This window comes from Fonsecaea nubica, assembly GCF_001646965.1.
Source record: "Fonsecaea nubica strain CBS 269.64 chromosome Unknown Scaff1, whole genome shotgun sequence".
NCBI classification, from domain to species: domain Eukaryota; kingdom Fungi; phylum Ascomycota; class Eurotiomycetes; order Chaetothyriales; family Herpotrichiellaceae; genus Fonsecaea; species Fonsecaea nubica.
The window spans coordinates 751,023-776,558 of record NW_019173674.1 but is presented as its reverse complement, the minus strand read 5'-3'; the positions used below and the strand labels follow the sequence as shown (position 1 = coordinate 776,558).

Sequence of the window (25,536 nt, the reverse complement as noted above, 5' to 3'; positions counted from 1 at the left end):
AATTCGGCATATGAGACGGAGGATCGACCGGGAAGTGATGTGCAGATCAGACATGAAATCATTGGACGATGACCAGGAAAAACTGCGGGCAGCGCGGGGAAACAGGACGGAGAAAAGAACCTAGTGATGCATTGCGCCGTCTAATGCAACGTCCACGGCCAGGGGATCCAGACTCGTTTCTCCAAAGGGGTCCCATGAGACGGCACAAGTCCAGTATATCGGTCGAGGCGAGGTAAATCGGACCCCGTACCCTGCAAGCTAGTCCAGCAGCAGTCAGACAGTGAGCTCGAGCTCGGCTGGTGATGTGCCGAATCCTTCCATTCATCTCATGACATGTACAGTAGAAAGACAGAAAAGAAGCCTGACCAAGAAAACACTGATCCACCACATGAGAACAGACACATGGCTGCTTCGCTGGACAAAGACAAAAACATCACATCATCACCCAACAACCCCGACTTCATGAATAGGCATCAGAATCTTCCTCTTCTTCCTCTTCCCTGCGGTCAGCATCGTCTTCCATATGCGCGTAGTCGAGTATTCCGTCGTCATACTTCTCCTCCCTTCGATGAGGGACGATGCTCTTCTGGATGCCAAATGTCTTGACAATGTCTTCCCAAACGTCGAAATCGAGAGTGAAGATCGCTTGGTTACGTTGCGTTTCCTGTCTCTCTGCGAGACTCTTGTCAGGTTCAAGGCCCAACGTTGGCATCCCGTGGCTATCAAAGTCCAACGCCACTTTTCCTTCCTTGATCAAAAAGCTCACATAAAACATATTCTCGACTGTTTGTCCAAATGATTTCGGGTTGACACAGAAGTTGAACAGTGGCACACAGCCATTATCAGCTATTTCATTCCTCCGTAGGATCTCTCGTGTTTGCTCTTCCGAAAGCTCCTCGTCGGCTTCGTCGACTTCTCTCTCAGCATTGTTCTGTCCTGTAATCATAGCCTCTTGCAACAGACGTGCGATCTCGGTGCAGATCTCAGTGAGGTTGGCTGATTCCTGCTTCTGCAGATCCTCGTCGCCCAACTCGACCGGACGCACCGCTTGCGTGGGCTCAGTACGAGCTTCACGAGCTTTCCGCTGGGTTTGCTGCCGGGTCTTTTTTTGAACCGAGAGAGGGCCAAGGAGAAAGCCGGTCAGGCAAGGCCGTGAGTTGTACAGGAAACAAGCATTATTCCCCAAGTACTCCCAATTCATGGTATCACCTTCGTCCTCTTCATCCGCATCCTGATGCCGCCTTCGCCGTTGGGACTGGGTTTGAGTGCTGGTAGGCGCATCACGATACGCCGCTTCGGGTTCGTTGCCCTGTTTCATGAACATGATACATTTCGTGACGAAATCGTCGACGTCAACACCAATCGTCCCATCGCTCAGCGTCAGATTGTTGATCTTTCTGTAAGACAGGTCTGCAGTTTCGACGAGTAATCGCGAATCAATAGTGGCCTCTGAAGTTTGCTTGACATTCTTGTAAATTCCGTCCAATTTTACGAGTGTCTCTTCGAGGCCATTTGAGTCAGGTTGAAGGTATTCAGCCCTGGAGTCGTGAAGCTCCGCGTAAAGACTGCGCAGACCCTTGCGGACCTGGCGTCGTTCTTCAGGATCTTGATCGGGATCATAGTATTGTTGGGCGGAAGGAGTCTGTGATTCCTCTACACCTGTTCTCCTTCGCTTCCGAGAGTCGGCAGGAGTCCTCTCTGACATATTGGCCATAGAACTCTTCCTCTTCTTGTGATTCCCCGCGGTATGGTGCTCGTTCTCTTTATCGGAGTCGTCCGTCTGAATGGTTGAGTGGGGTGCGTGCGATGTAGCTGTATGACTGTCTGGGGAGGTCGTGAGGATCTCGTTGTCAGGATCAGCCGAGACAGCTTGGGTGTTCAGACGGGCCATGGTTGGCGCATCTCCGCATGGGCGACGCCAGAAGGACCGTGCGACAAATCGCTAAGGATTGGACTCGGTGGGTGGGCGAGGGGCAGCCTAAACTTTGAGAGAAAGTAGTGCGAGAGGGTTTTCTTCCACGGCTTCACGATACAAAGCACACCGTACTAACCACAGGTCTATAAACGATAGAAGGGGTATGAAACGAGGTAATGGGCGAACACCTTGGACATTGGGAGGGACGGGGACAAGGCATGAGGCTCCACGAGACGCGGCAACCTGATCCTCAACGCGTCTGAAAGATACGCTAATCCAATATAGGTTAGCGTAACAGCCTTCCCCAGGCTGCCCAGGGACGCCCGCCTTGTTCATCCATCAGGCTTCACTCTGTCAACTCGTAACCATCGAACCATCTACAGATGGTACGAGGTACACATTGACATATCTGTTGCTACCTGTTAGAAACCATGGCTAGTGGCTCATCTGGCACTCCATCATGGATACTTACACCTTTGCGACCTCTCGCCAGATAGACTTTCCCGTCTGTGTCAGAATGTGAGTGTCTGGCTTAATCGGCTCTCATTCATACCCGCTCGTTGCCGTCAATTCTAGACCGCCATCAGGTCCGTTATACTAATTCCTTATATCTAGCAATACATTGGAGGGCAAGCAACATTCCTTCCCGTATACTGTTCTCTTGAAACACCCAGAAATACGCCACGTCGGATCAGTCCAAAGTCCGAATTCAGAGCTTTATGTGACTGCTCAGCTGTGGGCCGAATCCAAGCCGTTAGGAGTCTCCTTGCAAACACCACATACATTCTTCAAGAACAACAGAACCTGGAATAAATGGCTAGAGTTACCTGTCCTGGTCAAGGACTGTCCCGCCTCCTCTCAAGTTGCCATCACTGTATGGGATATCTCGCCATGTCCAGAGAACGGCAGTATTGACCACGCTGTGCCGTTCGGCGGCACGACCATTCCATTATTTGATAGAGATGGCACTTTGCGGAAGGGTCGCCAGAAATGCAAAGTATACCGCCGGAGACCCGCTGATGGTCAGTCACCGTCAAGGACGCCACACATTCCCCGCCCAAAACGTCGAAAGCCCAATGAGCAACCCCCTCCCCCTATACCGGAGGAGGAAGAGCTCGAAAGACTGGAGCAGCTTTTCAAAAAACATGAAATGAATGAGATCCCCCAGAACGACTGGCTAGATCAACTGGTCTTTCAGAATGTCGGCAAGAAAGCCCGTGAAGTCGAGGAAGCTGCACGAAAACGCTCTTCGGCCAAGAAGCCATCGAAGCGCAAGTCGGCGCAAATGTTACCTAAGGGATCGAATGAGACTGCAAACGGACATGCCGAGCTTGATGTTGACGACGATTCTGACGACGACACAGACGACGAAGAACGTTTCACTCTTTATGTCGACTTCCCGCGGTGGGACTTCCCCATCATATTTGAAGATTATGGGTATGAACCATCAAAGATGATGAAAGAATTTCAAAACACTCCTTCGGCTTCAGCCGTAGGCGCAAAACCTCCACCAGAAGTCCGATATGGTCCAGGCATCGCTCCAGGCACATCTGTGGCGGATGACGAGGATTTTCCAGTCGTCCAGATCTTTGACCCCGAGCAGTTCCAACGGGAAAACCCCTGTGAGAGCAAGCATCGGCGACTAGTCCGAAGCGACAGGAATGCATTTTCCGACAGCGATCAAAAGCCGAATGCCAAAATGAGGGACGAACTCAATGAGATTCTGTCGTATGGCCCAACACAAGAGCTGAGTGCCCAAGACAAAGATGTCATCTGGACGTTCCGACGGCACCTGAGCCGTGATAAACGAGCTCTAACCAAGGTCGTCAAAGCAACCGATTTCACGAATCCAAACGAGGTCCGTCAACTTGTTGAATTGATCCCTAGGTGGGCTAAGATCGATGTTGATGCAGCTCTCGAATTGCTTGGTCCGACTTATGACAACCCGGTCGTCCGGGCATATGCTGTTGACCGTCTCCGACAAGCTGGGGACGCTGAACTGCAGTTGTACCTCCTTCAACTCGTCCAAGCACTGAAATTTGAAAAGTATGAGAGTACCGAAGAAGGACTTCCCGCTTCGTCACTGGCCAAATTTCTCATCGACCGTGCTGCCAATAACTTTATGCTCGGCAACCACCTGCACTGGTTCCTCATGGTTGAATGTGTTGACCAAGGCAGTGACACGAGCGCCGCAAACCGTGCGGTGTTTGCAAGAGTGGAATATTACTTCATGGTGGAGCTAGAAAAGCGTGATCCGAGTTTACGCAAGACGCTGTTGAGACAAGGTGAACTGATCACCATCTTGTCAAGTATCAGCAAGGAGATCCGGTTCAGCAGGACCAACCGCATACAAAAGATCGAGTTGCTTAAGAAGACACTGGCTGATCCCAAGAACGAACTTGTCAAAATCGAGCCACCCATACCGCTCCCCCTTGACCCTGAGGTCCAAGTGTGTGGAATCTACCCCGACGAGGCCAACGTCTTCAAGTCGTCACTGTCACCTTTGTACCTGAATTTCAAGGTCGCCAGCGCCGCTGAGAGTTCGAGTGTGTCGTCACAGCGAACGCAGACACAAGGCAAATACCCCATCATTTTCAAGACGGGCGATGATTTGCGGCAAGATCAGCTTGTTATTCAGATTATCACACTGATGAACAATCTCCTGCTCAAGGAGAATCTTGACCTGAAACTGACTCCCTATCGTATCCTCGCCACCTCGCCATCCGCTGGCGCTGTCCAGTTCATACCATCCACTGCGCTTTCAGTGATCTCGGCGAAATACAAGGGTTCGGTGCTAGCGTATCTACGCGCCAACAATCCTGACGCATCAGGACCTCTTGGTGTCCGCAAGGAGACGATGGATACATACATAAGATCGTGTGCTGGATACTGTGTGATCACGTACATTCTGGGGGTCGGGGACCGCCACCTCGACAATCTCCTGCTTCAACCCTCGGGTCACTTCTTCCACATCGACTTTGGCTTCATTCTTGGACGTGATCCGAAGCCTTTTGCACCACTCATCAAATTGTGCAAAGAAATGGTGGAAGGACTGGGTGGCACCACGTCACCACAGTACGCCCAGTTCAAACAGTTCTGCTTTACAGCCTATACGACCCTGCGCAAGTCCAGCTCCTTGGTGCTGAACCTGTTCAGTCTGATGGTTCAGAGCTCTGTCACGGATATTAGGCTGATGGAGGAACAGATGGGGGGTATGGGCGGCGCTGTAGGCAAAGTAAGGGAACGATTTAATCTTGATGTCAGTGAAGAAGAGGCGGTAAGGGCTCTAGATCAGGTGTTGGCGGATAGTGTCAATGCTGTTTTTGGGGTCGTCATCGATAGACTGCATGAGTTTGTACAGGGATGGCGAGCATGATTTTGAGCCCTCTGTCGTTGTCCAGGTTGGGTATATCAGCAATCGAGCTATCAACGAAGTATATCAGTAGGTGCATTGCTTGATAGCAGTGCGGACCTACATACATAGTTGGACGGATGCCTGCGTAGCGCGTTCAGAAGCGAGCATGGCAGGGGGGCAAAACCAGAGCGGGGTTCACTTTCTCCTCACTGTTTGCCTCACAGTAAACACGACCACAACTGTCAGATCTCAACTACCAAAGCAGATCTCTGTGACTGACTACCTTCTTTGGCCTCTCTTTACAAACCGCTCTATCCTAGATACACCTGACGCTCCAAGAAAATGTCGGCCGAAGCCCAGCCCATCTCCGCGGAACGTTTCGCTCTAGCCATACAAGATCTTCCCGCCGAGAACTTGTACTCCAAGGCTCAGGAAATCGAAAACTCCATCGCCCACCTCGAACGCTCAAATAAACAGCTTCAAGAATATATCGACAGTATCAAGTCAGACCAAAGCATTCCAGAGAGCACGAGACAGGAAGGGGACAAAGACTGCTCGGATGCAATTCAAGAGAACCAGATTGTGATCGGTCGGCAGAGGGAGAGAGTAGAGCTGTTGAAGCGCGAGGTGGAGAGAAGAGGAGGGAAATGGCACGAAGCAGACACAAACGGGAAGTCGAACGGGGCGTCAGAGGAGGCTGGAACAAGCACTACAGAAACCAGGAACGGAGGGGGCAGGCTGACCGACGAGGAATTGCGGCGGCAGATGATGGATCGGCTCGGAGGCGACGACGATGATAACAACGAGGACGGAATGCATTTGTGACAAATTTACCTGAAGTGTGCAACAGGGTTAAAACTTTACTACACTGCCATGGCCGTTCAGAGTCAGAATCAGCATCCCGAAGGCATCTGTGCCTTTCACAAACACCATCAAAAACACAGCAGTCCACCGGTCGCTACTACGAGGCATTCCTTGACCATCACAAGGTTTTCCCAAGAAATCAGGCGAAACTCTCGACACACAAGAGCACCATATCAGACACCTAGTTCTGCCTATCCTCTCGGAATGCGACAGTAAGCAATACAAATCGTACACAGACCGCAGGATCCTGAGCGGAGGCAGTTGTCTCCATACCTCCGGATGTCTACATATGTAGCATCAAAGTGGAGTCCAGGACTACGCAGACAGCGAAACCGCGGGTTCAATATATCTGGGCAGCTACCGAGCGAAAAAGTCTATTCTTGCCAGACCCCATTTGCACCATTCGAATGAGAGGGCCCGGAGCAACATTCGAGTCATTTGTTTCAGGCGACCTGTGCTGTCGGAGACATATGAGTTCGTGATTATTCACAAAGAGCTTGCCAAGGCATGGTTGGTCCCGAGCACTTATGAGGATCAGAAAGTCGGGACCAGAACAAACCGAGTCGCTGACAAAAGTTTGGGTGGGAATGGGATCTGCACTCCCCGAACACGTGCGAGGCTGCGGGTCGAAAGGCTGCGATACAACGCCTGATCTCCACTCCCGCGTCATAGACTCGAATGAATGATCACCGAATGCACGATCCCCTTTTCTTCGTCGGCCTCTCGATCCCGGATACTGCACATGCCGATGCAATCACATAGTTGGCAGCATATTTCTCGCTCTATGATACCCTTCGCAGGATGCCGGCTGCTCGGCTGGATACCCCTTGATAGTCGTGTTGGCGCGCAGATATGCTGCAAACTCCGCATCTATCATGACGCCTCAAGGCTATGACAATCGTTAATGACGTCTTTTAAATGTGATTCGTCTTCCCCTGGACACATTCTTTTTTGCTCCAGACACATACTCTGATTTTGAATCTTTGACTTGACTTCTAACAAACATGGAGGATCTCTTTCGGGATACGGTTGCTGGGCAAATATTGCGGCTCGTTACAGGAAATAGAATTCTCCAATATCCCGAGGAGCGAGATCCGTCGCTATGGCAGAGATACCTCAACATCGAGAAATCGGCCAACATGGCTGTCCATGGCAGCACGGTCACACCTGAACCAGAGAAAGAACTTCCCAGTGTGTCTTCGTCGGATCCACCTACACCTCCCACGGACGAGGAACAGCAACAAGATGTGCCACCAAATCACGATCGGAGCACACTCCCAGCAGAGGGGAAGGAACAATTAGATCTACCGTCCGCCACTCAGGACGCGGATTCCAATCATCAGGGAGTCTCTCGCCGCTCTTCGGGCTCAGCAGCAACGGCCAACGAGTTCGAAAATGTCCTGGTCAACACGCTCAGCGGCACAAGAATTGACCCTGAAAAGGGCCGAGATGCACACATTGTGGATTGGTACGGTCCCGATGATTCTGAGAATCCTCGAAACTGGGGCCCTGTCAAGAAGGTATGGGTTACCTTTGAGATCTGCCTGTTGACCTTTTCTGTCTATATTGGGTCTTCGATCTATACGGCTGGTATCCTGGACGTGAGCAACGAGTTCGGAGTCAGTCGTGTCGCCGCCACGCTGGGGCTCACTTTGTTCGTACTGGGATATGGAGTTGGTCCAATGTTCCTAAGTCCTTTATCGGAGCTACCACAGACTGGAAGAGGTCCGATTTATATTGGTACTCTCGCACTCTTTGTTATCCTGCAGGTTCCGACAGCGTTGGCAACCAACTTTGGCATGCTAATGGCGTTCCGTTTCATCACGGGCTTTGTGGGTTCCCCGCCCCTCGCCACTGGAGGCGCCACGATTGGGGACATGTATTCTCCAGCAAAGAGGACATATGGCATGGCTGTATGGGGCATTGGAGCCGTGTGTGGACCCACCATGGTGAGTTGGTCCTCTATTTCAGGACTTTCTTTGAGGCTCGACCAAGCAATGTTGTCGTCCGCTCAATCTTCCTTTACGCTGACAATACAAATGTAGGGCCCACTCGTCGGGGGCTTCGCGGCAGAATCCAAAGGATGGACCTGGACGATTTGGGAGCTCATGTGGCTCTCCGGGTTCACTCTGGTCCTCTTGATATTTCTGATGCCCGAGACGTCTTCGTCCAACATCCTCTACCGACGCACGATGCGCCTCCGCAAGCTGACAGGCAACCCGAAACTCATGTGCGAGCCGCAACTGATCGGCGAACAAATGACGCCGAGGGAGATCGCCATGATGACCCTCGTCCGGCCGTTCCTCCTGTGTTTTACCGAGCCGATGGTGTTCCTGCTGAACATGTATATCGCACTCATCTACGGCCTTTTGTACATCTGGTTCGAGAGTTTCCCCATCGTCTTCAGCGGCATCTACGGCTTCAGCCTGGGTCTCGAGGGTACGGCGTTTCTGGGCATCCTGATCGGCGTCCTGCTCACGCTCCCGCCCTTCATCTGGTACCAGCGGAAATACATCGAGCCGAAATTCAACGACAAGGGCGATCTGCAGCCCGAGTGGCGCCTCCCGCCGTCCTTTGTCGGCGCCTTCGCCATCCCCATCTGCCTGTTCTGGTTCGGCTGGTCCGCCCGCCCGGACATCCACTGGATCGTCCCCATCATCGGCACCGCCTGGTTCTCCATCGGCGCCTTCCTCCTCTTCAACTCCGTCCTCAATTACCTTGCCGACGCGTACCCGGCCTACGCCGCCAGCGTGTTGGCGGGAAACGACTTCTTCCGGTCGACCTTTGGCGCGGGCTTCCCCCTCTTCGCCTCGGCCATGTACAAGAACCTGGGCGTCGGCTGGGCCAGTTCGACACTGGGGTTTCTCGCTATTGCGTTTATTCCCATCCCATTCTTCTTGTTCAAAGTGAGTTTGTTCCCTCCGTCCCTGAAGCCTAGATTGGGCAGAGTCTTGACCATTACAAATGAATGTATGCTGAACAAATCCACAACAGTATGGTGAGCGGCTGAGGATGAGGAGTAAATATGCCCAGAAGGATTACTAGGTAGGGCAAGGTGTCCACGTGGGATGATAGAGGGCATCAGCAAGGTGTTGGACGGTGGATACGGAATTCTATGCGAGTGATAGATACCCCTCTCCTCTCGAGTTCCTCGGTAATAGTTAGGACATGGTGAGGATTTCTAGAGCATTTGGAGGGCATTTCAGGCAGGGCATTTGAAAATGTTGTTGATTCGTTTGTCCAAAGCATTAACAATATATATATACTAATCTGATTCTTGGGTCAATGCAAATCCCCCAGTGACAAAGGAAAAGTTGTTGCCGCAGAGGCTGTATTGTTGTGTTGATTATTGGTGAATAGTCGAACCATTTCCAGCTGATAATTTTTCCCCCCCAATGTCATGTCTCTCCTGGGATCGAGGGCGCTGTACACTTTCCCCCTCTTGCTCAGGTTTTGCCCCGTTGAAACAAATGAGACCTGGACCCCAAGACGCTGTAGGGGCTGTTTTCGTGTTTAATGTCTTTATCAACAGACATCTTCTTGCACCTCATGTCCGTTTCAAGGTGCGGCGCTCGTTTCGTCACACCGAGATATTACCAACAAAATCCCAAAGATTCGTATTCCTCCACGCGTGTGGAACGCATATATGCTCATGGCAAAGTTCCTCCCACAGCCGCATCTCATGCCTTTGTGGTGTTGAAGACATAGCCTTCAAAGACAGCATTGACCTTGACGCTGTCATAGAAGCCGACGACCTCGACAATCTTCCTGGCGTCCGTGTCGTCCAATTCGGTCCTCATCAACCACGCATACTGCATGTCGTAGTTCGCACCATTCTTGCCAAACACACCTTCACTTCGCCAGTTCACCGTGGCCCAATCCCCGTCGACGAAGATGTGCTCGACAATCGGTACGGGAAGAATCACCAACACGTCCCGCAACGGTGTGAGGACTTTGTCGATGTAGACCTGTTTGCCGCTGTACGTGCCTGCGATGGGACTGCTTCCGGTGACCGTCCACACGAGGTCATCGGACAGCGCGGCAGCAAACGAGGTGCCAAAGTTGTCGAGTGCAACAGCCGTGAACAGGGACTCGATGAAAGATCGAGTCGCCTCGGTCGTGCTATTGACACATTTGTGTGGGAAAGGATGGGCCTCTGCCATGATGAAGCCCCTTCCCAGTGGTGCTGAACTCGCCGACACCGACCGCGTGTCTTGGTAGAGGTGAAGGCCAGAACCGTGGTGGAAATCGCCGTTGTTAGGTGACAAGGACGAGAAAGATAACAGGACTTGTAGGACGGTAATGAAGCAGACAGCCGCTCGGGCCGGGGACAGCACCTTAGCCATGTTTCCAACCCCGGCGGCACCCGGGCAGGCGATTGGGGGAGTGGTTAATACATAGCTCCTCCCAATAGGTGACGACCTCCGGGCATTTATATACCTCGAGGACACCGGGTATCACTTCTTCACCTCCTCTTCCAGACTGGGCCCTCCATTTCACTAGTTGTAGCATTCCACCGATTTGTTGTGCCACGTGTGCGGACAGCAAAGCAAGCGTGCTCGCCCAGTCCCGTCGAAACTCTTAGGGCGTGCATTGGCTCGAAGGCTTTGGAGTCGGTGAAAGGCAAGGCCCGTCGCGTGGAGGGGTTGGCGATGGGTCTAGCGGCGCCCCGGCAGGCGAAATCGGTCACTTACTTGTGCTAATTATCTGTTAGTAGACATGCAGAGAGTTTTCTTCGACATTGGCAACACAAAGATGAATCGATCGCGCGAAACTGACTCGGTCGTTGGAGAAGCCATCGAGATGTTGTCGGGTGTTAAAAATCAGTGGCTTTGTTGTTCGGTCATTTTCCTTTGGGTTCGTGGCCTCTGCAGGAATTCGATGGGCGGAAACAGGTGCGAGAAATGTCGAGTCTCGAATCACCTCGACGGACCATGGTACAAAAAGACATCTGCTTGAGGGTCTTGTCGTGCCTGTGGAAGCAAATGATAGTTGATTCATGGAGCAAAGTGTGATCCAGACAGCCCTCAGAGCTCGATGGGTGATTCCGTGTGTCCACAGCCCCAGTTGGTGGTCCCCCTCATTGCCGAGGCCGCAGAGTCAATGCATTTCAGCGACAGCGTTGTGCATTGCACTACCTGACTGGTATAGGTATCCCGAAACCTGTGTTGTCGTGAACTTCATCTGTTCAGTCGTCTGGACACGCATCAAATGTCGTTCTCTCGAGTTCGACAACATCTCCCGTCGTTATCAGGGGGGTTCGCAGCGTCTTTCGTGCCGGTACTCGAGTGGTGAGAAGGAAGAGAACCGATGAGGTTGAACGTCGACATGTGTCGCTTCGTCCCTCTTTCGATCGCTCTACTATCCATCGACCATCGTGGTTTCTCTGGTCCAATCTCTCTCTACTTGAAGCCATGGCAGCACTCACGAATACAACGGGGATTCTACCTGGGGGTACTCCATGCCGTGGTTATAAAAGCCATCGCTAATACCGTTCCAGTGTGTCCACCAATCCGCTCTCAATCCATTGCTCACATTCCCGCTTTCGAATCGAGCGTGTATGATCATCAATTCTCCTGTCACGCCTGTCGATCTGTGGGAACTCCACCAGCAGTTCTTGAACCTGGCTGTATCCTCCGTTCCAGCATTTCTGTATAATGCCATCCTCCCTCGTATCATCAAGAGGCGGGAATTCTTTGTTCTCGAACTTGTCCATCAGGATAATATTGTGGTCACACCCCCATCGTTCAGTCTCATACGGCTCGTGTCCACGTAGGAGGGTATAGAATACAGATCCGATGGCAAAGGTTTCTGTGTGCGCACCCGATTTGCCATAAGTACCACTGACGCCGTCCTCCCCATCGTGCAGACGTCGTCCGAATGGCTCTGTCAATACTGGGATATCCTCTCCTACCCCAATGACGCGGTCGAAGTCGCTCAATTTCAAGTCCCAATCTTTATCGAGGAGCATGTTGTGTGGGCGAATGTCTCCGTGCGTCAGACCGATTCTCTCAAGTCCCGCAACCGCGAGACACAACTGTGCCATCCACCGTCGAATCGTCAGAGGTTCAAGGTGCTCTGTGACTCGAAGAACCTGCGGACCGAGCCGCTCTTGATACCGGTTGAGATGCTGAGCGACGCTTCCCCCGTCGGCAAGCTCGAGGAATGTGTTCAACGGTGTCCGGTAGAAACTCTCAACCAGGAAAGGTATTGCGCGGTCTTGCTTTTCCAGCAACTCGAAAACCTTTTGCTCGTGGAGATGGTCTGTCTCTTCGTAGGGTCCGGTACGTGCGACCTTGACCGCAATAAAGGGTGTCAATTGGTACACGGTACCGTTGGCTCCTCGACCGAGGAGGGTCATGTCCATTGACGATTGCCTGTAATAAATATGCGCACGGAGGAAGGGCTAGTCAAGATGTAGGAGCCAAGGAAGTACATGAAGCGCAGTGAAGATGCGTTCGACTGAAGTCAATCAAGTTCAAGTTCTAGGCTGACCCCTTGCATGGTCGTACAAGCCAAGAGCCCGTGACTCCAAGTGTATGTATGCCATCGATTCTAGTCAAGACAATGCTAGCCAACAGGTCACGCACGTCTGTTATCCAATACCAAACAAGAACATCATCACCCATACCGTGCATTCTCAACCTCTTCGTCGAACCACGCGGGTGGAATACCATAGTTGATGACGGTACTCTTGACCTTTGTATAGCTCTCGTAGGCTTCAACGCCGTTCTCCTTTCCCATGCCACTCTCCTTGAATCCTCCCCAGGGCGACGAAGGGTCGTTGAGGTGGTGTCCGTTGATCCAGACAATGCCGGCCTCGATCTTCTCCGCCATCCGGTGTGCCTGTGAGATGTCGTTTGTCCAGACCGACGCTCCCAGTGCAAAAGGGCTGTCATTAGCAACGCGAATGATGTCCTCCTCCGACTCACATTTGACGACCGCAATCACCGGACCGAAGACCTCGTTGCATGAGAGGTCGGAGCCATGATGTGTTTCGATGATGGTGGGCTCGAAGAAGAACCCCTTCCCCGCCACGGCCATTGCGTTGCCGCCGCAGAGAACCGTGCCGCCATCCTTGACGGCACGGTCCACGAACGCGGCGCATCGAGCTTGAGACGCCTGTGAAATGACCGCCCCGATCTGTGTCTGCGGGTCCTGCGGATCGCCTACCCGCAGGGCTCTGACTCTCCTCTCCAACAACTCTGCGAATCGATCATAGATGTCCTTGTGCACAAGGAGCCGACTTCCCGTCACACACGTCTGGCCACTTGCGATGAAACTGGCAAACAGCGCAGCTCTGACGGCGTGCTCGACGTCTACACTTGGGAGAAGACATACCGGGGCTTTCCCACCAAGCTCGGCCGTGATGGGGATCATGTTCTCGCCGGCCTTCGACGCAATGGCCCTGTACGTGGCGATCCCGCCGGTCAAGTCAATCTTGGCCACCAACGGGTTCTCGCACAAGAACCTGCCCGTGTCGCGGCCGTAGCCACACACGATCTGCAACGTCCCATCTGGTAGTCCGGCCTCCTGGAACAAGGCGCCCAGTCTCAGGACCGACAGCGGTGCAAGCTCGGAGGGTTTCACCACCACCACATTCCCCGCCGCGAGCGCGGCAGCAATCTTCTTGGTGGCTATCAGGAGAGGATGATTCCAGGGCGTGATCTGCACCACCACGCCCAGTGGCAGGCGTGTCAGGGTATTGATGACCGGTCCCTTGAAGGGTGTGACCCGTCCCTCGTGGACACGAGCCAGCGACGCAAAATATTCCAGCCACTCCGGTATACGCGCCAACTGGGCACGCATCTCACGGATAGGCCGGCCTGTCTGGCGTGTCTCCAGCTCCACGAACTCTGGGATCCGTGACCGCAGCAGCACTGCGGCCTTGGACAAAACAGAGAACCTTTCCGACGCGTCTGCACGGGACCATTTGCCTTGGCGGAACGAGCGCAAAGAGTCGTTGATGATTGCGTCGACAACCTCTCGTGATGTGGCGTCTACCGTGCCTATCGTTGACTCGGTGGCGGGGTTGATGACGTGTATTCGGTCGGTGGAGGGAATAGCATGGACGCCATCCACCCAATTCGACGTATGAAGGAGGCCCGGCATGTTGTCGGATGGGAGTTGACTACTTAGTACTAACATCAAAGAGTACCATGTTCTACTAGTTTGCGACTTTGCAGAATCAGTTCGATATCTAACGCCAAGACGGGTAAGCGATCACCCGTATCTCCGTATCCAACTTGTCGACAACTCCCAAGTCTCGATCGAGGTATTGAACTCTGAACAAAGCAGTCGTGTATACTACTAGTAGTATTACGAAACCTCAATCGTCAGGCCATCCACCTTCTTCAGTCTCTCGACGAAAGAATCCCCAAGACAACCCGGGACGAGGAAGCCGAAGCCTGGCTTCCCTGGACCAGTGCTGGACCCAAAATCCATCCCCCATAGATCCAACAACACGGCCGACGCCTCCACAGCCAGGACTGCGGAATGATGATGCATATTACCATCGTAATGCCAATCCGCCCTCACGAATGCTTTGTCGTTGAAGTCCTTGGCGTTCTTGTCGCCTCGTGCCGCTATGTGGAGGTCTAACGACTCGTCCTGTCTCCGACTCAGGCGTCACCGGCTCCAGCTTCGTCAACGAAGGCAAGACGTTTGTGGCCTAGTATGACGATACCTAACTTGTTGGCCAGGTATACCCCAATTGCTGCGGTTTTTGAGCTGACAGGCGCGTATTCGTGATAGACCAAGTCCGGGTGGAAGATTGACGGTTCCAGGTAGCGGCCACGATAAACGACAGCTTCATTCCCCGACGAAGGATAGGACAATGCGAGATATCCCAGCTCCGGGTCCCATGCAGCGCAAAACCATGGTTTCTGCCTGTGCCAGAGGCTTGGGCAACAGCCGGAACGGCTTGGGAGACGAGTAATGGCCAGTCCCATACCGCTCGCTGACAGCGTGCATGGTGCTCAAGGACCCTTGGCTCATGGCCATATTCTTCATGTAAAACGAGCATATTATCTCTCTGGCTGGTGTTTCGTACCTGGTCTGGAATTCCTTCGCCACGAGGTGCGCCAGGATCGAAGACGGTTCGCTGGAGTTGCCAATGCCGGGGATGATGCGCGCTCGATTGGTTTCTGCGATGTCCTGGTATTTCTCAATCATCTCTTCGGTCTCTGGCGACCAGTCGAAGTAGCCGGTGCCATTCTCTGCGCACGCCTTGACCACCGGTTCACCATAGGTCGAGTACGGACCGACGCCGTTGACGAGGACTTTTGTACTTTTGGTCAGACTGTCCAGATCGGGTTCCGAGAGAGAACATTGCTGCACATCTAGGAATCACTTTAGTTAGTATTCGGCCTCAAAAATAGTAGTACCAGTCAAAGAATGGGTGAGATGTGGTTAGTACTAACCTGGTATTACTTCACAGTCAGGATTTTCCTCTTTGAGACTGTCTCGTAGAGCCTCAATCTTGGCGGCATTTCTCCCCGCGAGCGCCCACCGGATACCAGGAATGGGGTGCTTAGCGAGGTACTGAGCAAACAACCTGGCGGTGTAGCCCGTGGCCCCAAACACCACGATGTGGTATTTCCGCTGCGTTGGAGGTGTCATTGCGAGGAGTATCCGTCGAGTCATAAGACTGCTGTAGGTGCAGGCTTTCAAAGATATTCTGCAGGCGCAAGCAAGGTATTGCACCAGGAGGTACTATAAGGGCGGGGAACCCGATTCGGAAATACTAAGTACCGGGGGGAGGAGCCGGGGTTATGGTGGGATGGTTTCTCGTGGGTCCCGCGGCTGTGGTATTCAGACCCTCGGCTCGGTTGCAGTCATACCAAGTATATACATACTAACAGAGGTACTAGTACTAAGTAAATACTACTAGTAGTAGTACTTGAATTGTTGTTGGTGAGACATCCTGGACCCTCGGTGCGGGTTGAGTACCAAGTACTACGTATAGGTACTTACCTAAGTATTATAGAGACAAGTTCAAGTTCTCGGTAAAGCTCTTTCTGAGCTGTGTGTAGTCAGACTGGTAGATTGATGCGTGTCCTTGGGAGATAGTGTTAGTACTACTGGTAAGTATCGCAGTTAAGATAGATGAGTTCTATGCTCCTGCTCTGATGCTCCTCTGATCTAACTTTGATGTGCACTTTTGATACTGCGTCTGATGTATATTAGATGCACATTGACGAAGGCATTAATGCATCTGAAGCGCATCCAATGTGCATCAGACACAGTATCAGAGCAGTATCAGGCAACTAACTATAGTAGTAGTGGTAGGCGTACGTGAGGGCAAAATACACAACTAAATGAGATTGCCACTTTAGATTTACTCTGCCTACTTGGTACCACTACTAGTAGTATTCACTGTTAGACAAAGTCAACCTGCTTCAACAGGAAAACAAGCGTTTGTGTGCGGACGGCAGCATCTCGTCTGGGATTGCAGTTGAGAGAAAGAGCGAGAGTGAATAAAGTGATCAAGTACTACTAGTACCATACAGGAGAATTAGGACTACTATCTTGACTACGCATTGATACTACTTAGAACTTTGATACTGCTTTGAACGGAGCCTGAAGTTTGCTCGTCAGTATTGTGAAGCCATCCACCCAGCCACGGACTCAGTCGTGCACTTGAACATGTCGGCGGGTGGTTGGTATGTGGAATCAGACATGATCCATGAAACCCGAGGAGATTCCCAAACACAAGTTGTCAATCATTGATACTGCTTTGATACTGCTCAGACGCACACCGGATGTACATTATCGAACCATATATACTATCTTAGAGCTCCCTCACAGCAAACTTGGATTCCCAGGACCTCAGAAAGCAAGTACTACTAGTTTACTATTAAGTACTACGGACTTCACAGAGTGCAGCATGTCTCCGGAGATGATACACAGGTAGATGGTTCACAGTTCTTAGTAGTAGTCTTGGAACCAGTATTTTAATTCAATGAAACAACAAACAGAACCTTTCACACAGAATGGGTAGTGGTGGGCAGGAAGCACGTTGGGGATTAGATTCGCGCAACATGAAACGCGACACGAAAATATACTAATTGGGTTTAGCTGCCTTTGGATCGATTCCGGCCAATTTAGGAAATCAATGTCACCCATATCGGAACATGTTTTTATCACTACAACTCATGAGTCCGCATTGATAATATAATCATAATATCTTCCATGCTTCATTAGTAGTAGTAGATGTTTGACAACCACATCCGAATGTCCTTCCAACAAGTAGTGCTGAATACTAGTACTATTGTCCACTCACACTAATAAACACAACCTGCACTGCTGCAAACCTTTTAACTGTTAGAAGAGAGGCACCCAAGTGGCCCAATGTAGTAGTAGTATGGATGCTTTCGTCGACTCACGCAGAAGTTGCTGAAAACACCTCAATCAATTTCCCATCATTCAAAAACCACAGACACGTTGAAAAAAGCGCACTGAAGATGGCAACTAGTCCCAGACGGATGCCCATTCCTTCTATCAGGTAAAGCACGATGATGGCAACAACAGGCAAGAGCGAGGCAAGCACTGTCCCCAAGAGATTCGCTGCTTGGGTGATGGCTGTGTCGGAATATTCTGCAAAATTGGTGCCAAACTCGGAGGTGCCGCCACGAATTCTCCTCTGGGAGGCGGCGACTGTCAGTGGCACAGAAAATCAAAGGAGCGATAGACAGTCTACAAACAACACTTACAAGATGTCGTCCTATTCTGTGTAGCGTTGGGACCAGGGACTCTGCAATCCAACTCCTTAATCGATTCGAGCGTGGCCTGTCTGCGATGGCGACGAGGTCCGTCCCCTGAGACCACACCTCTCGGTCCCGACCCGTGAGATAGATGGCTCCTAAACTTGGCCTTCGGAGCCATTCTTGCAACCCTGCCAAGTCATTGGTGCTGGGTTTCGGCATTTCTGACATCTGGTGGTACTGTATCACTGCTTCATCTTGTCATCACTATCGTCAGTCTTTGATACGCAACAATCACCGCATGAAGAGCTAGATGCATGAAATGGGATGGATACTGTATTCCTTCAACAGTGGTCGCAACTGCAGGAATTTCTGCCATTGTTGATTCACCCTGCCGTTTTCGTCTTGAGTGCTGGCCAACGTGAACCAGTCCAGAGCAAAATCCTTCAAATCATCCGATGAGGCGTTTTGGGTCTGGGCCTCGATCTTCCGCAGGTCTTCTCGCAGCCCGTATATCTCGGCCTGGAGGTAGAGGATGTTTTGCAGATTCAAATCACTGAAACGCAAAACCTGGGCGGATTCGGGATGCAAACCCATGAAGCTGGCTATTTTGGTATAGCCCTCCATCTCTCTATCAAGTACTTACTACTAGCAGTACTAGTATGGCGAACACAGAACTTGTCTCTCTTTTATCGTGTCGTCTGGCTGTTGGGATCAACTCCCTGTTCGGACTAGCCGCTGCCTTTTGACTGCCTCACTGGCCAAGCTATGGCAGACTCGAGTGGGGCTGTGTAACACATACAGCCTTACAGGAACTCTTTTTCAACTTCGCTTTCAGCTGAGACTACTACCACTTACTACGACACAGCCTTTTTGCGAGCGGTAGTACCGGAGCCTGCTGGATTCCAATACAGCATTACTTACTACCTTGTCGGCGCTGCGTACCTCCATCTACTACTACAACTACTAGACCAAGCGCTCTCCAGCATTCCATGGAGGCCATGGAATCGGGTCTAGATCCCCTTCAACATCCATATGTCGCCCCTCTGACGATTCCGGAACCTGATTTCATAAATAAACCATATGCATTCCTCAAGACCTTTGACACCATTTTCTTAATTGACGATAGCGACGGACAACCTTGGTATCAAACTCAAGCAACCCCTGCTACCGACAACTGTCACGGGCTCTACCTGTGCTACAATTTACGAAGCGAGTGTCAGCGTCACCATCGAAGAGGTCGGGGCAAACGCAGAAATGAAGCATTCTGGACGGATTTCAATTCAAGGCCCGATGCGGTGGGCATCCCAGTGGGAAAGACATGAATTTTCGGCTAACAATAACAACTAGGATATCTTCGATGGACGCGAATGTCTTTTTGAAGACGAGAAGGGCAGCCTCAAGACACCGGCGCTCGCAAATCTCGACACTGGACTCAAGGTGCCCGGTGGTTTGATCATGTCGTCCCAATACGCCAAGGAGATCGGACGTTATCAGGACATTTCGGAGGATTTCGTCGACCCATGTCTGCGGAGCATCTCAGGCCACCTCACCCCAGTGACCGGGGTGCTCCGAGACGTAGTTTTCCGGGTCAAAGGATCGTCCGTCACATTCAAGCGCAACTTCTTCGTGTGCGATGCCATCGACGGTCTGGTCGACATCATGTTCGGCGCCCACTTCATCATCGACCAGTTCACGATGTTGTTCGGACGAGTGAAGGAATGTCTCGGCACGTTTGCAACATGGTTTTCGACCCGGAAGGAGACCAATGGGGAAAGAGAGGAGAGAGAGCGCCGTGAGCGCGATCAAAAAATCAGGGCGAACGAGAGGGAGATCGCGCGTTTGCGTAAGGAGCAGCAGATGCTGGAGGCTGCGAACAGGCAGAGTCAAGGAGGTGGTGCTGGCCATGGCCAGTGAGTATGGTCCTGATGGAGAAGGAGCTGAGGTAGCAGCCTCTTTGTGCTCGAAAGAACCCCTGTGAGTGGTTGTGAGGAAGGAGTGATGGGAGATGCGGGAGATCATCTTTTGCCAAAGCCTTTCCCTTTGGCACAGGCGTAAAGATTGGATCCTCAGCCTCTGCGTTGCTTCCTCTCAACCGCGCCATGGACTTTTGAGACCAGAAAAACGACTGCTTCACTCCGCACTCCTATGTAACGTCTGACGATAGTGAGAAACCTAACACCTGGGGATACTAGTATTTTTGACTTTAAAGTTTCAGAGACCTGGAGGAAGCCCGCACGACAAAATGCTTCATTTGGTATTCCCATTTCCTAAGTAGGAGTACTGTTTCCCCATCCAATATATCCGATGTTGAGGGAGTTCCAGCGATAAACTCCCCTGCCTGCCCTAGCTGGACATTGTCCCTGGTACTGACGGATCAAGACGACACCCACAAGATCTGCTTACGGTCAATGTTTTGGCGCTTGCAAAACTGATCAAAGGCAAGCGTGTCAAAAGTGGCGCTGTGCCTTTTCCGAAGACCGTAGACAAGTCCCAGTACCAGGCAGCCGGACGCCCAGATGGAAAACAGAACAAGAACGAGCAATGGAGGAACACCTCCGCCGTCGACAAGGATGGGCCGCTTCACCGTTGGATTCAGCGTGGGGTTGGGCCATTCGTCCACCGTGTTTTCCTGGCCGTAGAACATGAGCGCCAGCGCATAGTGCTTGTATGCCTCCTCGACCGCACGCTGGAGATCGGCACGCTGCATCAGTCTCGTGTAAGTGACAAAACCTGTGAGGTTCAATTCAACAGGCATGTCCGCTGCCGTAAACAATGGCTCTAACCACTCTATATCGGTCCCCATCAGTGTGTACTCCTGGCCCCCAGGGTAGTATTCCACGGGCAGTGGTGTTGTGAAAGAGGAAAAATTGTATATGTCAAATGAAGCATTGCTTCTGATGCCCGGGAGAAGCATGGCTGGCATGCCAATGCCCAGTCGAGGGATGTCGACCAGGTAAGAAGCCTCCGAGTCGGCACGACTAAAGTCGCCGAATGTGCCAGTGAGGCCATTGATGTTGGCACGGCCGGCCACCGAGGCGGACTTGCACTGGATGCCGATGGCGAGCAAGTCCTTCCCTTGAAAACTGTGTTCTTTTTCAAGTCCTCGTATGGGATGTTCAATCACATTGGAGATTTTGTTGTCATATGCCCCCTGCCACAGAAGGATCTCCAAAAAGTCCACCTCCTCCAATCCATTGTAACTCGGCTGCGGCTTCCCATCCTGGTCCGGAAATGGGTACGGGCTGTATCCGACGCCTGCAACGGGATCGAGGTCTTGGAGGACTTCGATGCCTCGGATGAGGCCAATCTCTGCAAAGCCCAGTGCATTCAAACTTGTGCCCATTCCGCCGTACGTCGGTAATTGGCTCAACACGTTGATCGAAGGGCTGTCGGCCCAGGGGCCAAATAGTACGTCCAGGTCATAGTAGAAATTAGCATTCCCCAGCGCGTTGGCGTAGTACAACCCGGCCGTGTCATTGCCGAAATTCATAAACTCGTAATCAGCAGGCACGGCGGTGTAGTTGGTCACATAGCGTGGACTGGTCGAGTTGATCCGATACTTCAAGATGGTGAACTCGTCCATGTGGTAGACAGGGGTGCAACTATACTTGAGTAGCAGACCCCAGGCCGAGCCCACAACAGGCATTGCAGCTTGCGGGGCGAGGAAGATTCCCTGGCTGGCGTCTTCAGGGAGCGTATTGGGTGTGGATGAATTGGTCACGAGTGTGCTTCCCGACTCGGTGTAGAGGGATCCCCAGCTCGGGATCTGCACTGGAGTCCCGTACCGCCAACCTTGATACGCCGCATCCAATACCATTGGTGGGCTCCGAGTGTTCATGGTTGTTTCATTGACTCCGAGAACTCGGGCATTTGCACTTTGGCCTCGAACAAACCCCGTAGTCAGGTTCATGGCCAAACCGGACAACACAAACGTCCAGGACAGAACACTGAGACTGAACAATATCACCCACACCCTACTTGGCATCGGCTTCTTGCTCTTTGCTGGACTTGCTGGGCCCCTTCGAAGCCACTTGCAGTTTGCAAGTGCATCCCAGAGGCACCTTCCAACGATCTTCCAAGCACTAATCGTACTCCATGACTTGTCGAGATGGTACATCAACTTGTCTTTTTTTCCATTGGCTCTCGTAAAGTATGCATCCAACAAGGCTGGTTCCAGCCCAGCAAGGCAGTAGTTGGAGATGTTCAGCCCAAAGGTACCAATGACGAACCAAGACCACCAAACAAATTTGCCATTGGGAACGACTCGGCTTGTACCAAGCGCGACGTTGCTTCCGGGTCGTAGCCACGTCAGATACGTCCATATGAAGTATGCTAGAATTGTAGGGGGTACAACGATGCATATAAGAGTGCGGGTTTTAAAGATTCGCTCGTCGCTGTGCTGACTGCTTGCCCTTTGAGCAGCTTTCGGGTCATTTGCTGTCACAGACCCCCTCCATCATCGTTAGCGAAATCGTTGTTGATACTCATCTACCTTGATGTCGTACCTTTGGGTGTTGCTATTTGGTAGCAAGGCTTTGCTCTCCGCTTTGTTCTCCGGCATTGAGGCTGGTGCCATTCTGTCACTTAGTAGCTCGATGGGTAAATGTGGAATGTCATGGAGAACAGGAATCAAGGATGCAGTTTCATTGATCGAGGATGACAACAACACGAGCAATTGCTTTTACAAGTTTATTCCACCTTGGTCAAACGACCAAGACATCAGGCTGTGAAAACTCGAGGCTGTTAGGCCATTATTGCCGACTCAGCCTCATGGTCGGGTTGAACAGAAACAGACTACTGTCAAGGTCTGCCATCCTTTCGCTTCACCCGACAACGATGCCCAACTCCGTTAACCCCAAAAGGTCTAGAAGTCACTGTAGGTGTGGGCTCCAGCAAGGGGGATTGGCCGGTAAATGAGGGGCCGACCTTAGTGGGAGTCCATATTTACGTGAACTTCGTATTTCTTCGAGGAGAGTCAGCCTCAGAAACACTCGAACTACAAAAGTCCCAAAAACACATGTGCATCTTCTATTGGGCATTCCTGCCCCAATCTCTCAAGTTTCGCCAGCCAGAGCGAACAGATGGTGGACTTGTCGTCTGTGAGGCTCTGGCCCAGTCATATATAGAGAGAAAAAGATAGAGAAGCACATTCCTCTGGGTTTCTGATCCTGAAAGTTTTCAAGAGACAATTTAAGCCCTGTCACTCCATATTTACCGATTTCGCGGCCAGCTTTCTCTCTCTGGTGCCTTCCTATGGTCCAAATGCATTCTACTTTCGCCATGCTTCTTTTTCTCCTCACCTTCAGCATTGGCACTCGTATGCGACACCTCTAGTCCATCGCTCCGTTGACCCCAACTACGAAAAGCTAACTCTTGGATTAGATGGACAGAACAGTGTCGAAACAACCCCAGCGCCTACCACTTTATCCACCGCTCTCCCGACGGACTCTGCCGGCCTGTCCAGCTACTTTGCTTCCTTTGTGAGCTCCTTTTCGTCCGAGGTTAGCGCCTACGAAAGCGCTTCTGCCACCTCAACCACTGATCCCAACGGTCAAGCTTGCAACAGCCTGCTTGATGTGCTATTGACCGTTTGCCCGACCAGAGAAATCGCTACAGCACCAGACAGCTATGATTCCATTTGCTACTGCAGCCTTTCTTCTGCCCTGAATAGCCCCCTGTACAAAGGATGGCTGTCTAGCTGTGACGCCTACGGACAGACTGCCTCTACTGAGAATTATACCGGGACTTACAACACGCGGCTTTCTGCCTCTAGCCCCAGAACCTATGATTGTGACGCAAAAGGTGCTGGAGCTACTGCCGTAAATACCGCGGCTGTAGCTTCGGCTTCTGCGGCTACAGGGGCTGGAGTTGCAAACTCTCTTACTGTTGGAGGTATAAAGGTATGCTGTTGCTTTCACGGTCTTGCTACAGCCAACTAACATAACACATCTAGGCCAGCATTGGAGCCGTCATAGTCGCTTTGGTCAATCTTGTACCACTCACCTGAGAGGCGTCTTGCAGAAAGATAGCTTTTGGTCAAACTCGTCTCCAGGAGCACGAGTTGTGACAGGACGGCGCACAGGCGAGGAGAAAGCTCCAAAATATTACCAGTGTACAAGAAGACGAGCCTAGGGAGAGAAAAGAAGAGAGCGAGAGGTCGCGATGGTGTAATGTGTTGGCAAAGGTGTTGTTGAGGCAAGCCCTGGGGCCAGCCTTGTCGCTGTTAGCGTCCCCATTGGCATTACAACAGAGTTCCTGCAATTATGACTAGATAGGCTAGCCGCCCCCACAGCTGCCTGTGAACCTGGAGTGGAAGAAGTTCCCGTTCCTTGACAATAGGGCAGCACCAGCTGCTCTCCTAATGCGGGACGATGGATGCCTAGCCTTGTTTGGAACATCAACATCATCTGCTCTTGTCGACCATCCCGTTCACCACTTTCCATCGCCTCACCACCCCAAAGGGCTCAAGATGACTTCGCCGCAATAGTGTACCCCTCTCCTCTATTCCTGCCGCAGGCTGTTTAGTCTATATTTTCCGCCATGGAGCCGCACTGCGAGGAAATCGCCCGAGTCAGCTACACCAACTTCACCCTCTCTCTGTTCGTCCTGTCCCTCCCTGTCCCTCCCTGTCCCGTCTCATCCCCATCTCGCACTCCGACTCTAACATTGCGCCCTCCATAGGTTCATCCTTATCGGCATCCTGATATCCTACCTACCGCAACATATTCGCATCATCCGCCTGCGCTCCTCCTTCGGACTGTCTCCGTACTTCGTCCTGCTGGGCACCACCAGCGGCACCTGCGCATTTGCGAACATCCTTGTCCTCCCGAGATCGCGAGCCGACGTCGCTTGCTGCCGTGAAGTGGATGGATTTGCTTGTCTGGCTGGATTACTGGGGATCGCACAGGTGGGCGTGCAGTGGTCCTGTTTCGGAGTGATGTGAGTACAACCTCTGCCGTCTCCCCCCAAACTTGTGGTACAAAGCCATCCTCGGGTATCAGAGCGAGACGCTGACACGAAGAATCTATAGCCTACTGTTGTTCCTGATATTCTTTCCGCGGAACCAACTCCCTCCTACACCTCTCGACGAGGACGTGGCAAGCAGCTTCGAGCCCAACCCTCCCGCCTACTCCACCACCCCGGATGTTGCTCCGCCGTCCCCCGTGAAGAAAACCGCACCCCTTGCTCCATCATACCGCACCGCTCTTGTCGTTGTGGCAGTCTGTATCTTGCATGCCGTGGTGACGGCGATCCTGTCGTTTTATTTCATCTACGCCGCGCCCCTCCACGCACAATCATGGGCCAACTTCCTTGGTATATCGTCCGCCGTGCTCGCGAGCATTCAGTACTTTCCACAAATATATACCACATACAACCTCAAGAGAGTGGGGAGTCTGAGTATACCGATGATGTGCATTCAGACACCCGGCAGCTTTGTCTGGGCTGGTAGTCTTGCGGCAAGGCTGGGACCAGAAGGATGGTCGGCTTGGGGCGTCTACTTGGTGACCGGGTGTTTGCAAGGCACATTGCTGGTCATGGGCAGCTATTTCGAGATTATCCGGAGGAGGAAGGAGAAGGAAGAGCTAAAGAGGCGGATGCAGTACAATTCTAGTGTCGAGCCTGAGCCTGATGAAACAACGGGACAGGAAGCATCGGAAGAGACGCCATTGCTTAGGTCAGGTTGAATTTTGGAA

At 52.0% G+C, this 25,536-nt stretch overlaps 14 protein-coding genes across 14 annotated transcripts; 6 read left to right on the top strand and 8 right to left on the bottom strand.

Moving 5' to 3' along the window:
* Positions 1-460: 460 nt before the first annotated feature.
* Positions 461-1,891, bottom strand: AYO20_00279 (hypothetical protein; the record flags this gene model as incomplete). Its single annotated transcript, XM_022638590.1, has 1 exon — positions 461-1,891. One exon carries the CDS (start codon positions 1,889-1,891, stop codon positions 461-463), a length of 1,431 nt encoding a protein of 476 aa, XP_022505555.1.
* Positions 1,892-2,375: 484 nt separating this feature from the next.
* On the top strand, positions 2,376-5,291 carry AYO20_00278 (hypothetical protein; the record flags this gene model as incomplete). Its single annotated transcript, XM_022638589.1, has 2 exons — positions 2,376-2,434; positions 2,531-5,291. 2 exons carry the CDS (start codon positions 2,376-2,378, stop codon positions 5,289-5,291), a joined length of 2,820 nt encoding a protein of 939 aa, XP_022505554.1.
* Positions 5,292-5,612: 321 nt separating this feature from the next.
* On the top strand, positions 5,613-6,095 carry AYO20_00277 (hypothetical protein; the record flags this gene model as incomplete). The annotated part of the gene is made up of 1 exon (XM_022638588.1): positions 5,613-6,095. One exon carries the CDS (start codon positions 5,613-5,615, stop codon positions 6,093-6,095), a length of 483 nt encoding a protein of 160 aa, XP_022505553.1.
* A 1,043-nt stretch (positions 6,096-7,138) lies between these two features.
* Positions 7,139-9,179, top strand: AYO20_00276 (hypothetical protein; the record flags this gene model as incomplete). The annotated part of the gene is made up of 3 exons (XM_022638587.1): positions 7,139-8,083; positions 8,180-9,040; positions 9,129-9,179. The coding sequence occupies 3 exons, from the start codon at positions 7,139-7,141 to the stop codon at positions 9,177-9,179; spliced, it is 1,857 nt and encodes a 618-aa protein (XP_022505552.1).
* A 635-nt stretch (positions 9,180-9,814) lies between these two features.
* AYO20_00275 (hypothetical protein) lies at positions 9,815-10,480 on the bottom strand (the record flags this gene model as incomplete). The annotated part of the gene is made up of 1 exon (XM_022638586.1): positions 9,815-10,480. The coding sequence occupies one exon, from the start codon at positions 10,478-10,480 to the stop codon at positions 9,815-9,817; it is 666 nt and encodes a 221-aa protein (XP_022505551.1).
* Positions 10,481-11,619: 1,139 nt separating this feature from the next.
* On the bottom strand, positions 11,620-12,501 carry AYO20_00274 (hypothetical protein; the record flags this gene model as incomplete). Its single annotated transcript, XM_022638585.1, has 1 exon — positions 11,620-12,501. The coding sequence occupies one exon, from the start codon at positions 12,499-12,501 to the stop codon at positions 11,620-11,622; it is 882 nt and encodes a 293-aa protein (XP_022505550.1).
* Positions 12,502-12,755: 254 nt separating this feature from the next.
* AYO20_00273 (hypothetical protein) lies at positions 12,756-14,246 on the bottom strand (the record flags this gene model as incomplete). The annotated part of the gene is made up of 1 exon (XM_022638584.1): positions 12,756-14,246. One exon carries the CDS (start codon positions 14,244-14,246, stop codon positions 12,756-12,758), a length of 1,491 nt encoding a protein of 496 aa, XP_022505549.1.
* A 207-nt stretch (positions 14,247-14,453) lies between these two features.
* On the bottom strand, positions 14,454-15,755 carry AYO20_00272 (hypothetical protein; the record flags this gene model as incomplete). The annotated part of the gene is made up of 4 exons (XM_022638583.1): positions 14,454-14,719; positions 14,767-15,023; positions 15,088-15,475; positions 15,557-15,755. 4 exons carry the CDS (start codon positions 15,753-15,755, stop codon positions 14,454-14,456), a joined length of 1,110 nt encoding a protein of 369 aa, XP_022505548.1.
* A 1,762-nt stretch (positions 15,756-17,517) lies between these two features.
* AYO20_00271 (hypothetical protein) lies at positions 17,518-18,020 on the bottom strand (the record flags this gene model as incomplete). Its single annotated transcript, XM_022638582.1, has 2 exons — positions 17,518-17,792; positions 17,849-18,020. 2 exons carry the CDS (start codon positions 18,018-18,020, stop codon positions 17,518-17,520), a joined length of 447 nt encoding a protein of 148 aa, XP_022505547.1.
* A 128-nt stretch (positions 18,021-18,148) lies between these two features.
* Positions 18,149-18,466, bottom strand: AYO20_00270 (hypothetical protein; the record flags this gene model as incomplete). The annotated part of the gene is made up of 1 exon (XM_022638581.1): positions 18,149-18,466. One exon carries the CDS (start codon positions 18,464-18,466, stop codon positions 18,149-18,151), a length of 318 nt encoding a protein of 105 aa, XP_022505546.1.
* A 365-nt stretch (positions 18,467-18,831) lies between these two features.
* On the top strand, positions 18,832-19,756 carry AYO20_00269 (hypothetical protein; the record flags this gene model as incomplete). The annotated part of the gene is made up of 2 exons (XM_022638580.1): positions 18,832-19,137; positions 19,190-19,756. 2 exons carry the CDS (start codon positions 18,832-18,834, stop codon positions 19,754-19,756), a joined length of 873 nt encoding a protein of 290 aa, XP_022505545.1.
* A 460-nt stretch (positions 19,757-20,216) lies between these two features.
* AYO20_00268 (hypothetical protein) lies at positions 20,217-21,680 on the bottom strand (the record flags this gene model as incomplete). The annotated part of the gene is made up of 1 exon (XM_022638579.1): positions 20,217-21,680. The coding sequence occupies one exon, from the start codon at positions 21,678-21,680 to the stop codon at positions 20,217-20,219; it is 1,464 nt and encodes a 487-aa protein (XP_022505544.1).
* A 1,442-nt stretch (positions 21,681-23,122) lies between these two features.
* AYO20_00267 (hypothetical protein) lies at positions 23,123-23,849 on the top strand (the record flags this gene model as incomplete). Its single annotated transcript, XM_022638578.1, has 3 exons — positions 23,123-23,159; positions 23,225-23,742; positions 23,796-23,849. The coding sequence occupies 3 exons, from the start codon at positions 23,123-23,125 to the stop codon at positions 23,847-23,849; spliced, it is 609 nt and encodes a 202-aa protein (XP_022505543.1).
* Positions 23,850-24,382: 533 nt separating this feature from the next.
* On the top strand, positions 24,383-25,527 carry AYO20_00266 (hypothetical protein; the record flags this gene model as incomplete). Its single annotated transcript, XM_022638577.1, has 3 exons — positions 24,383-24,441; positions 24,524-24,781; positions 24,873-25,527. 3 exons carry the CDS (start codon positions 24,383-24,385, stop codon positions 25,525-25,527), a joined length of 972 nt encoding a protein of 323 aa, XP_022505542.1.
* Between the last annotated feature and the right edge of the window lie 9 nt (positions 25,528-25,536).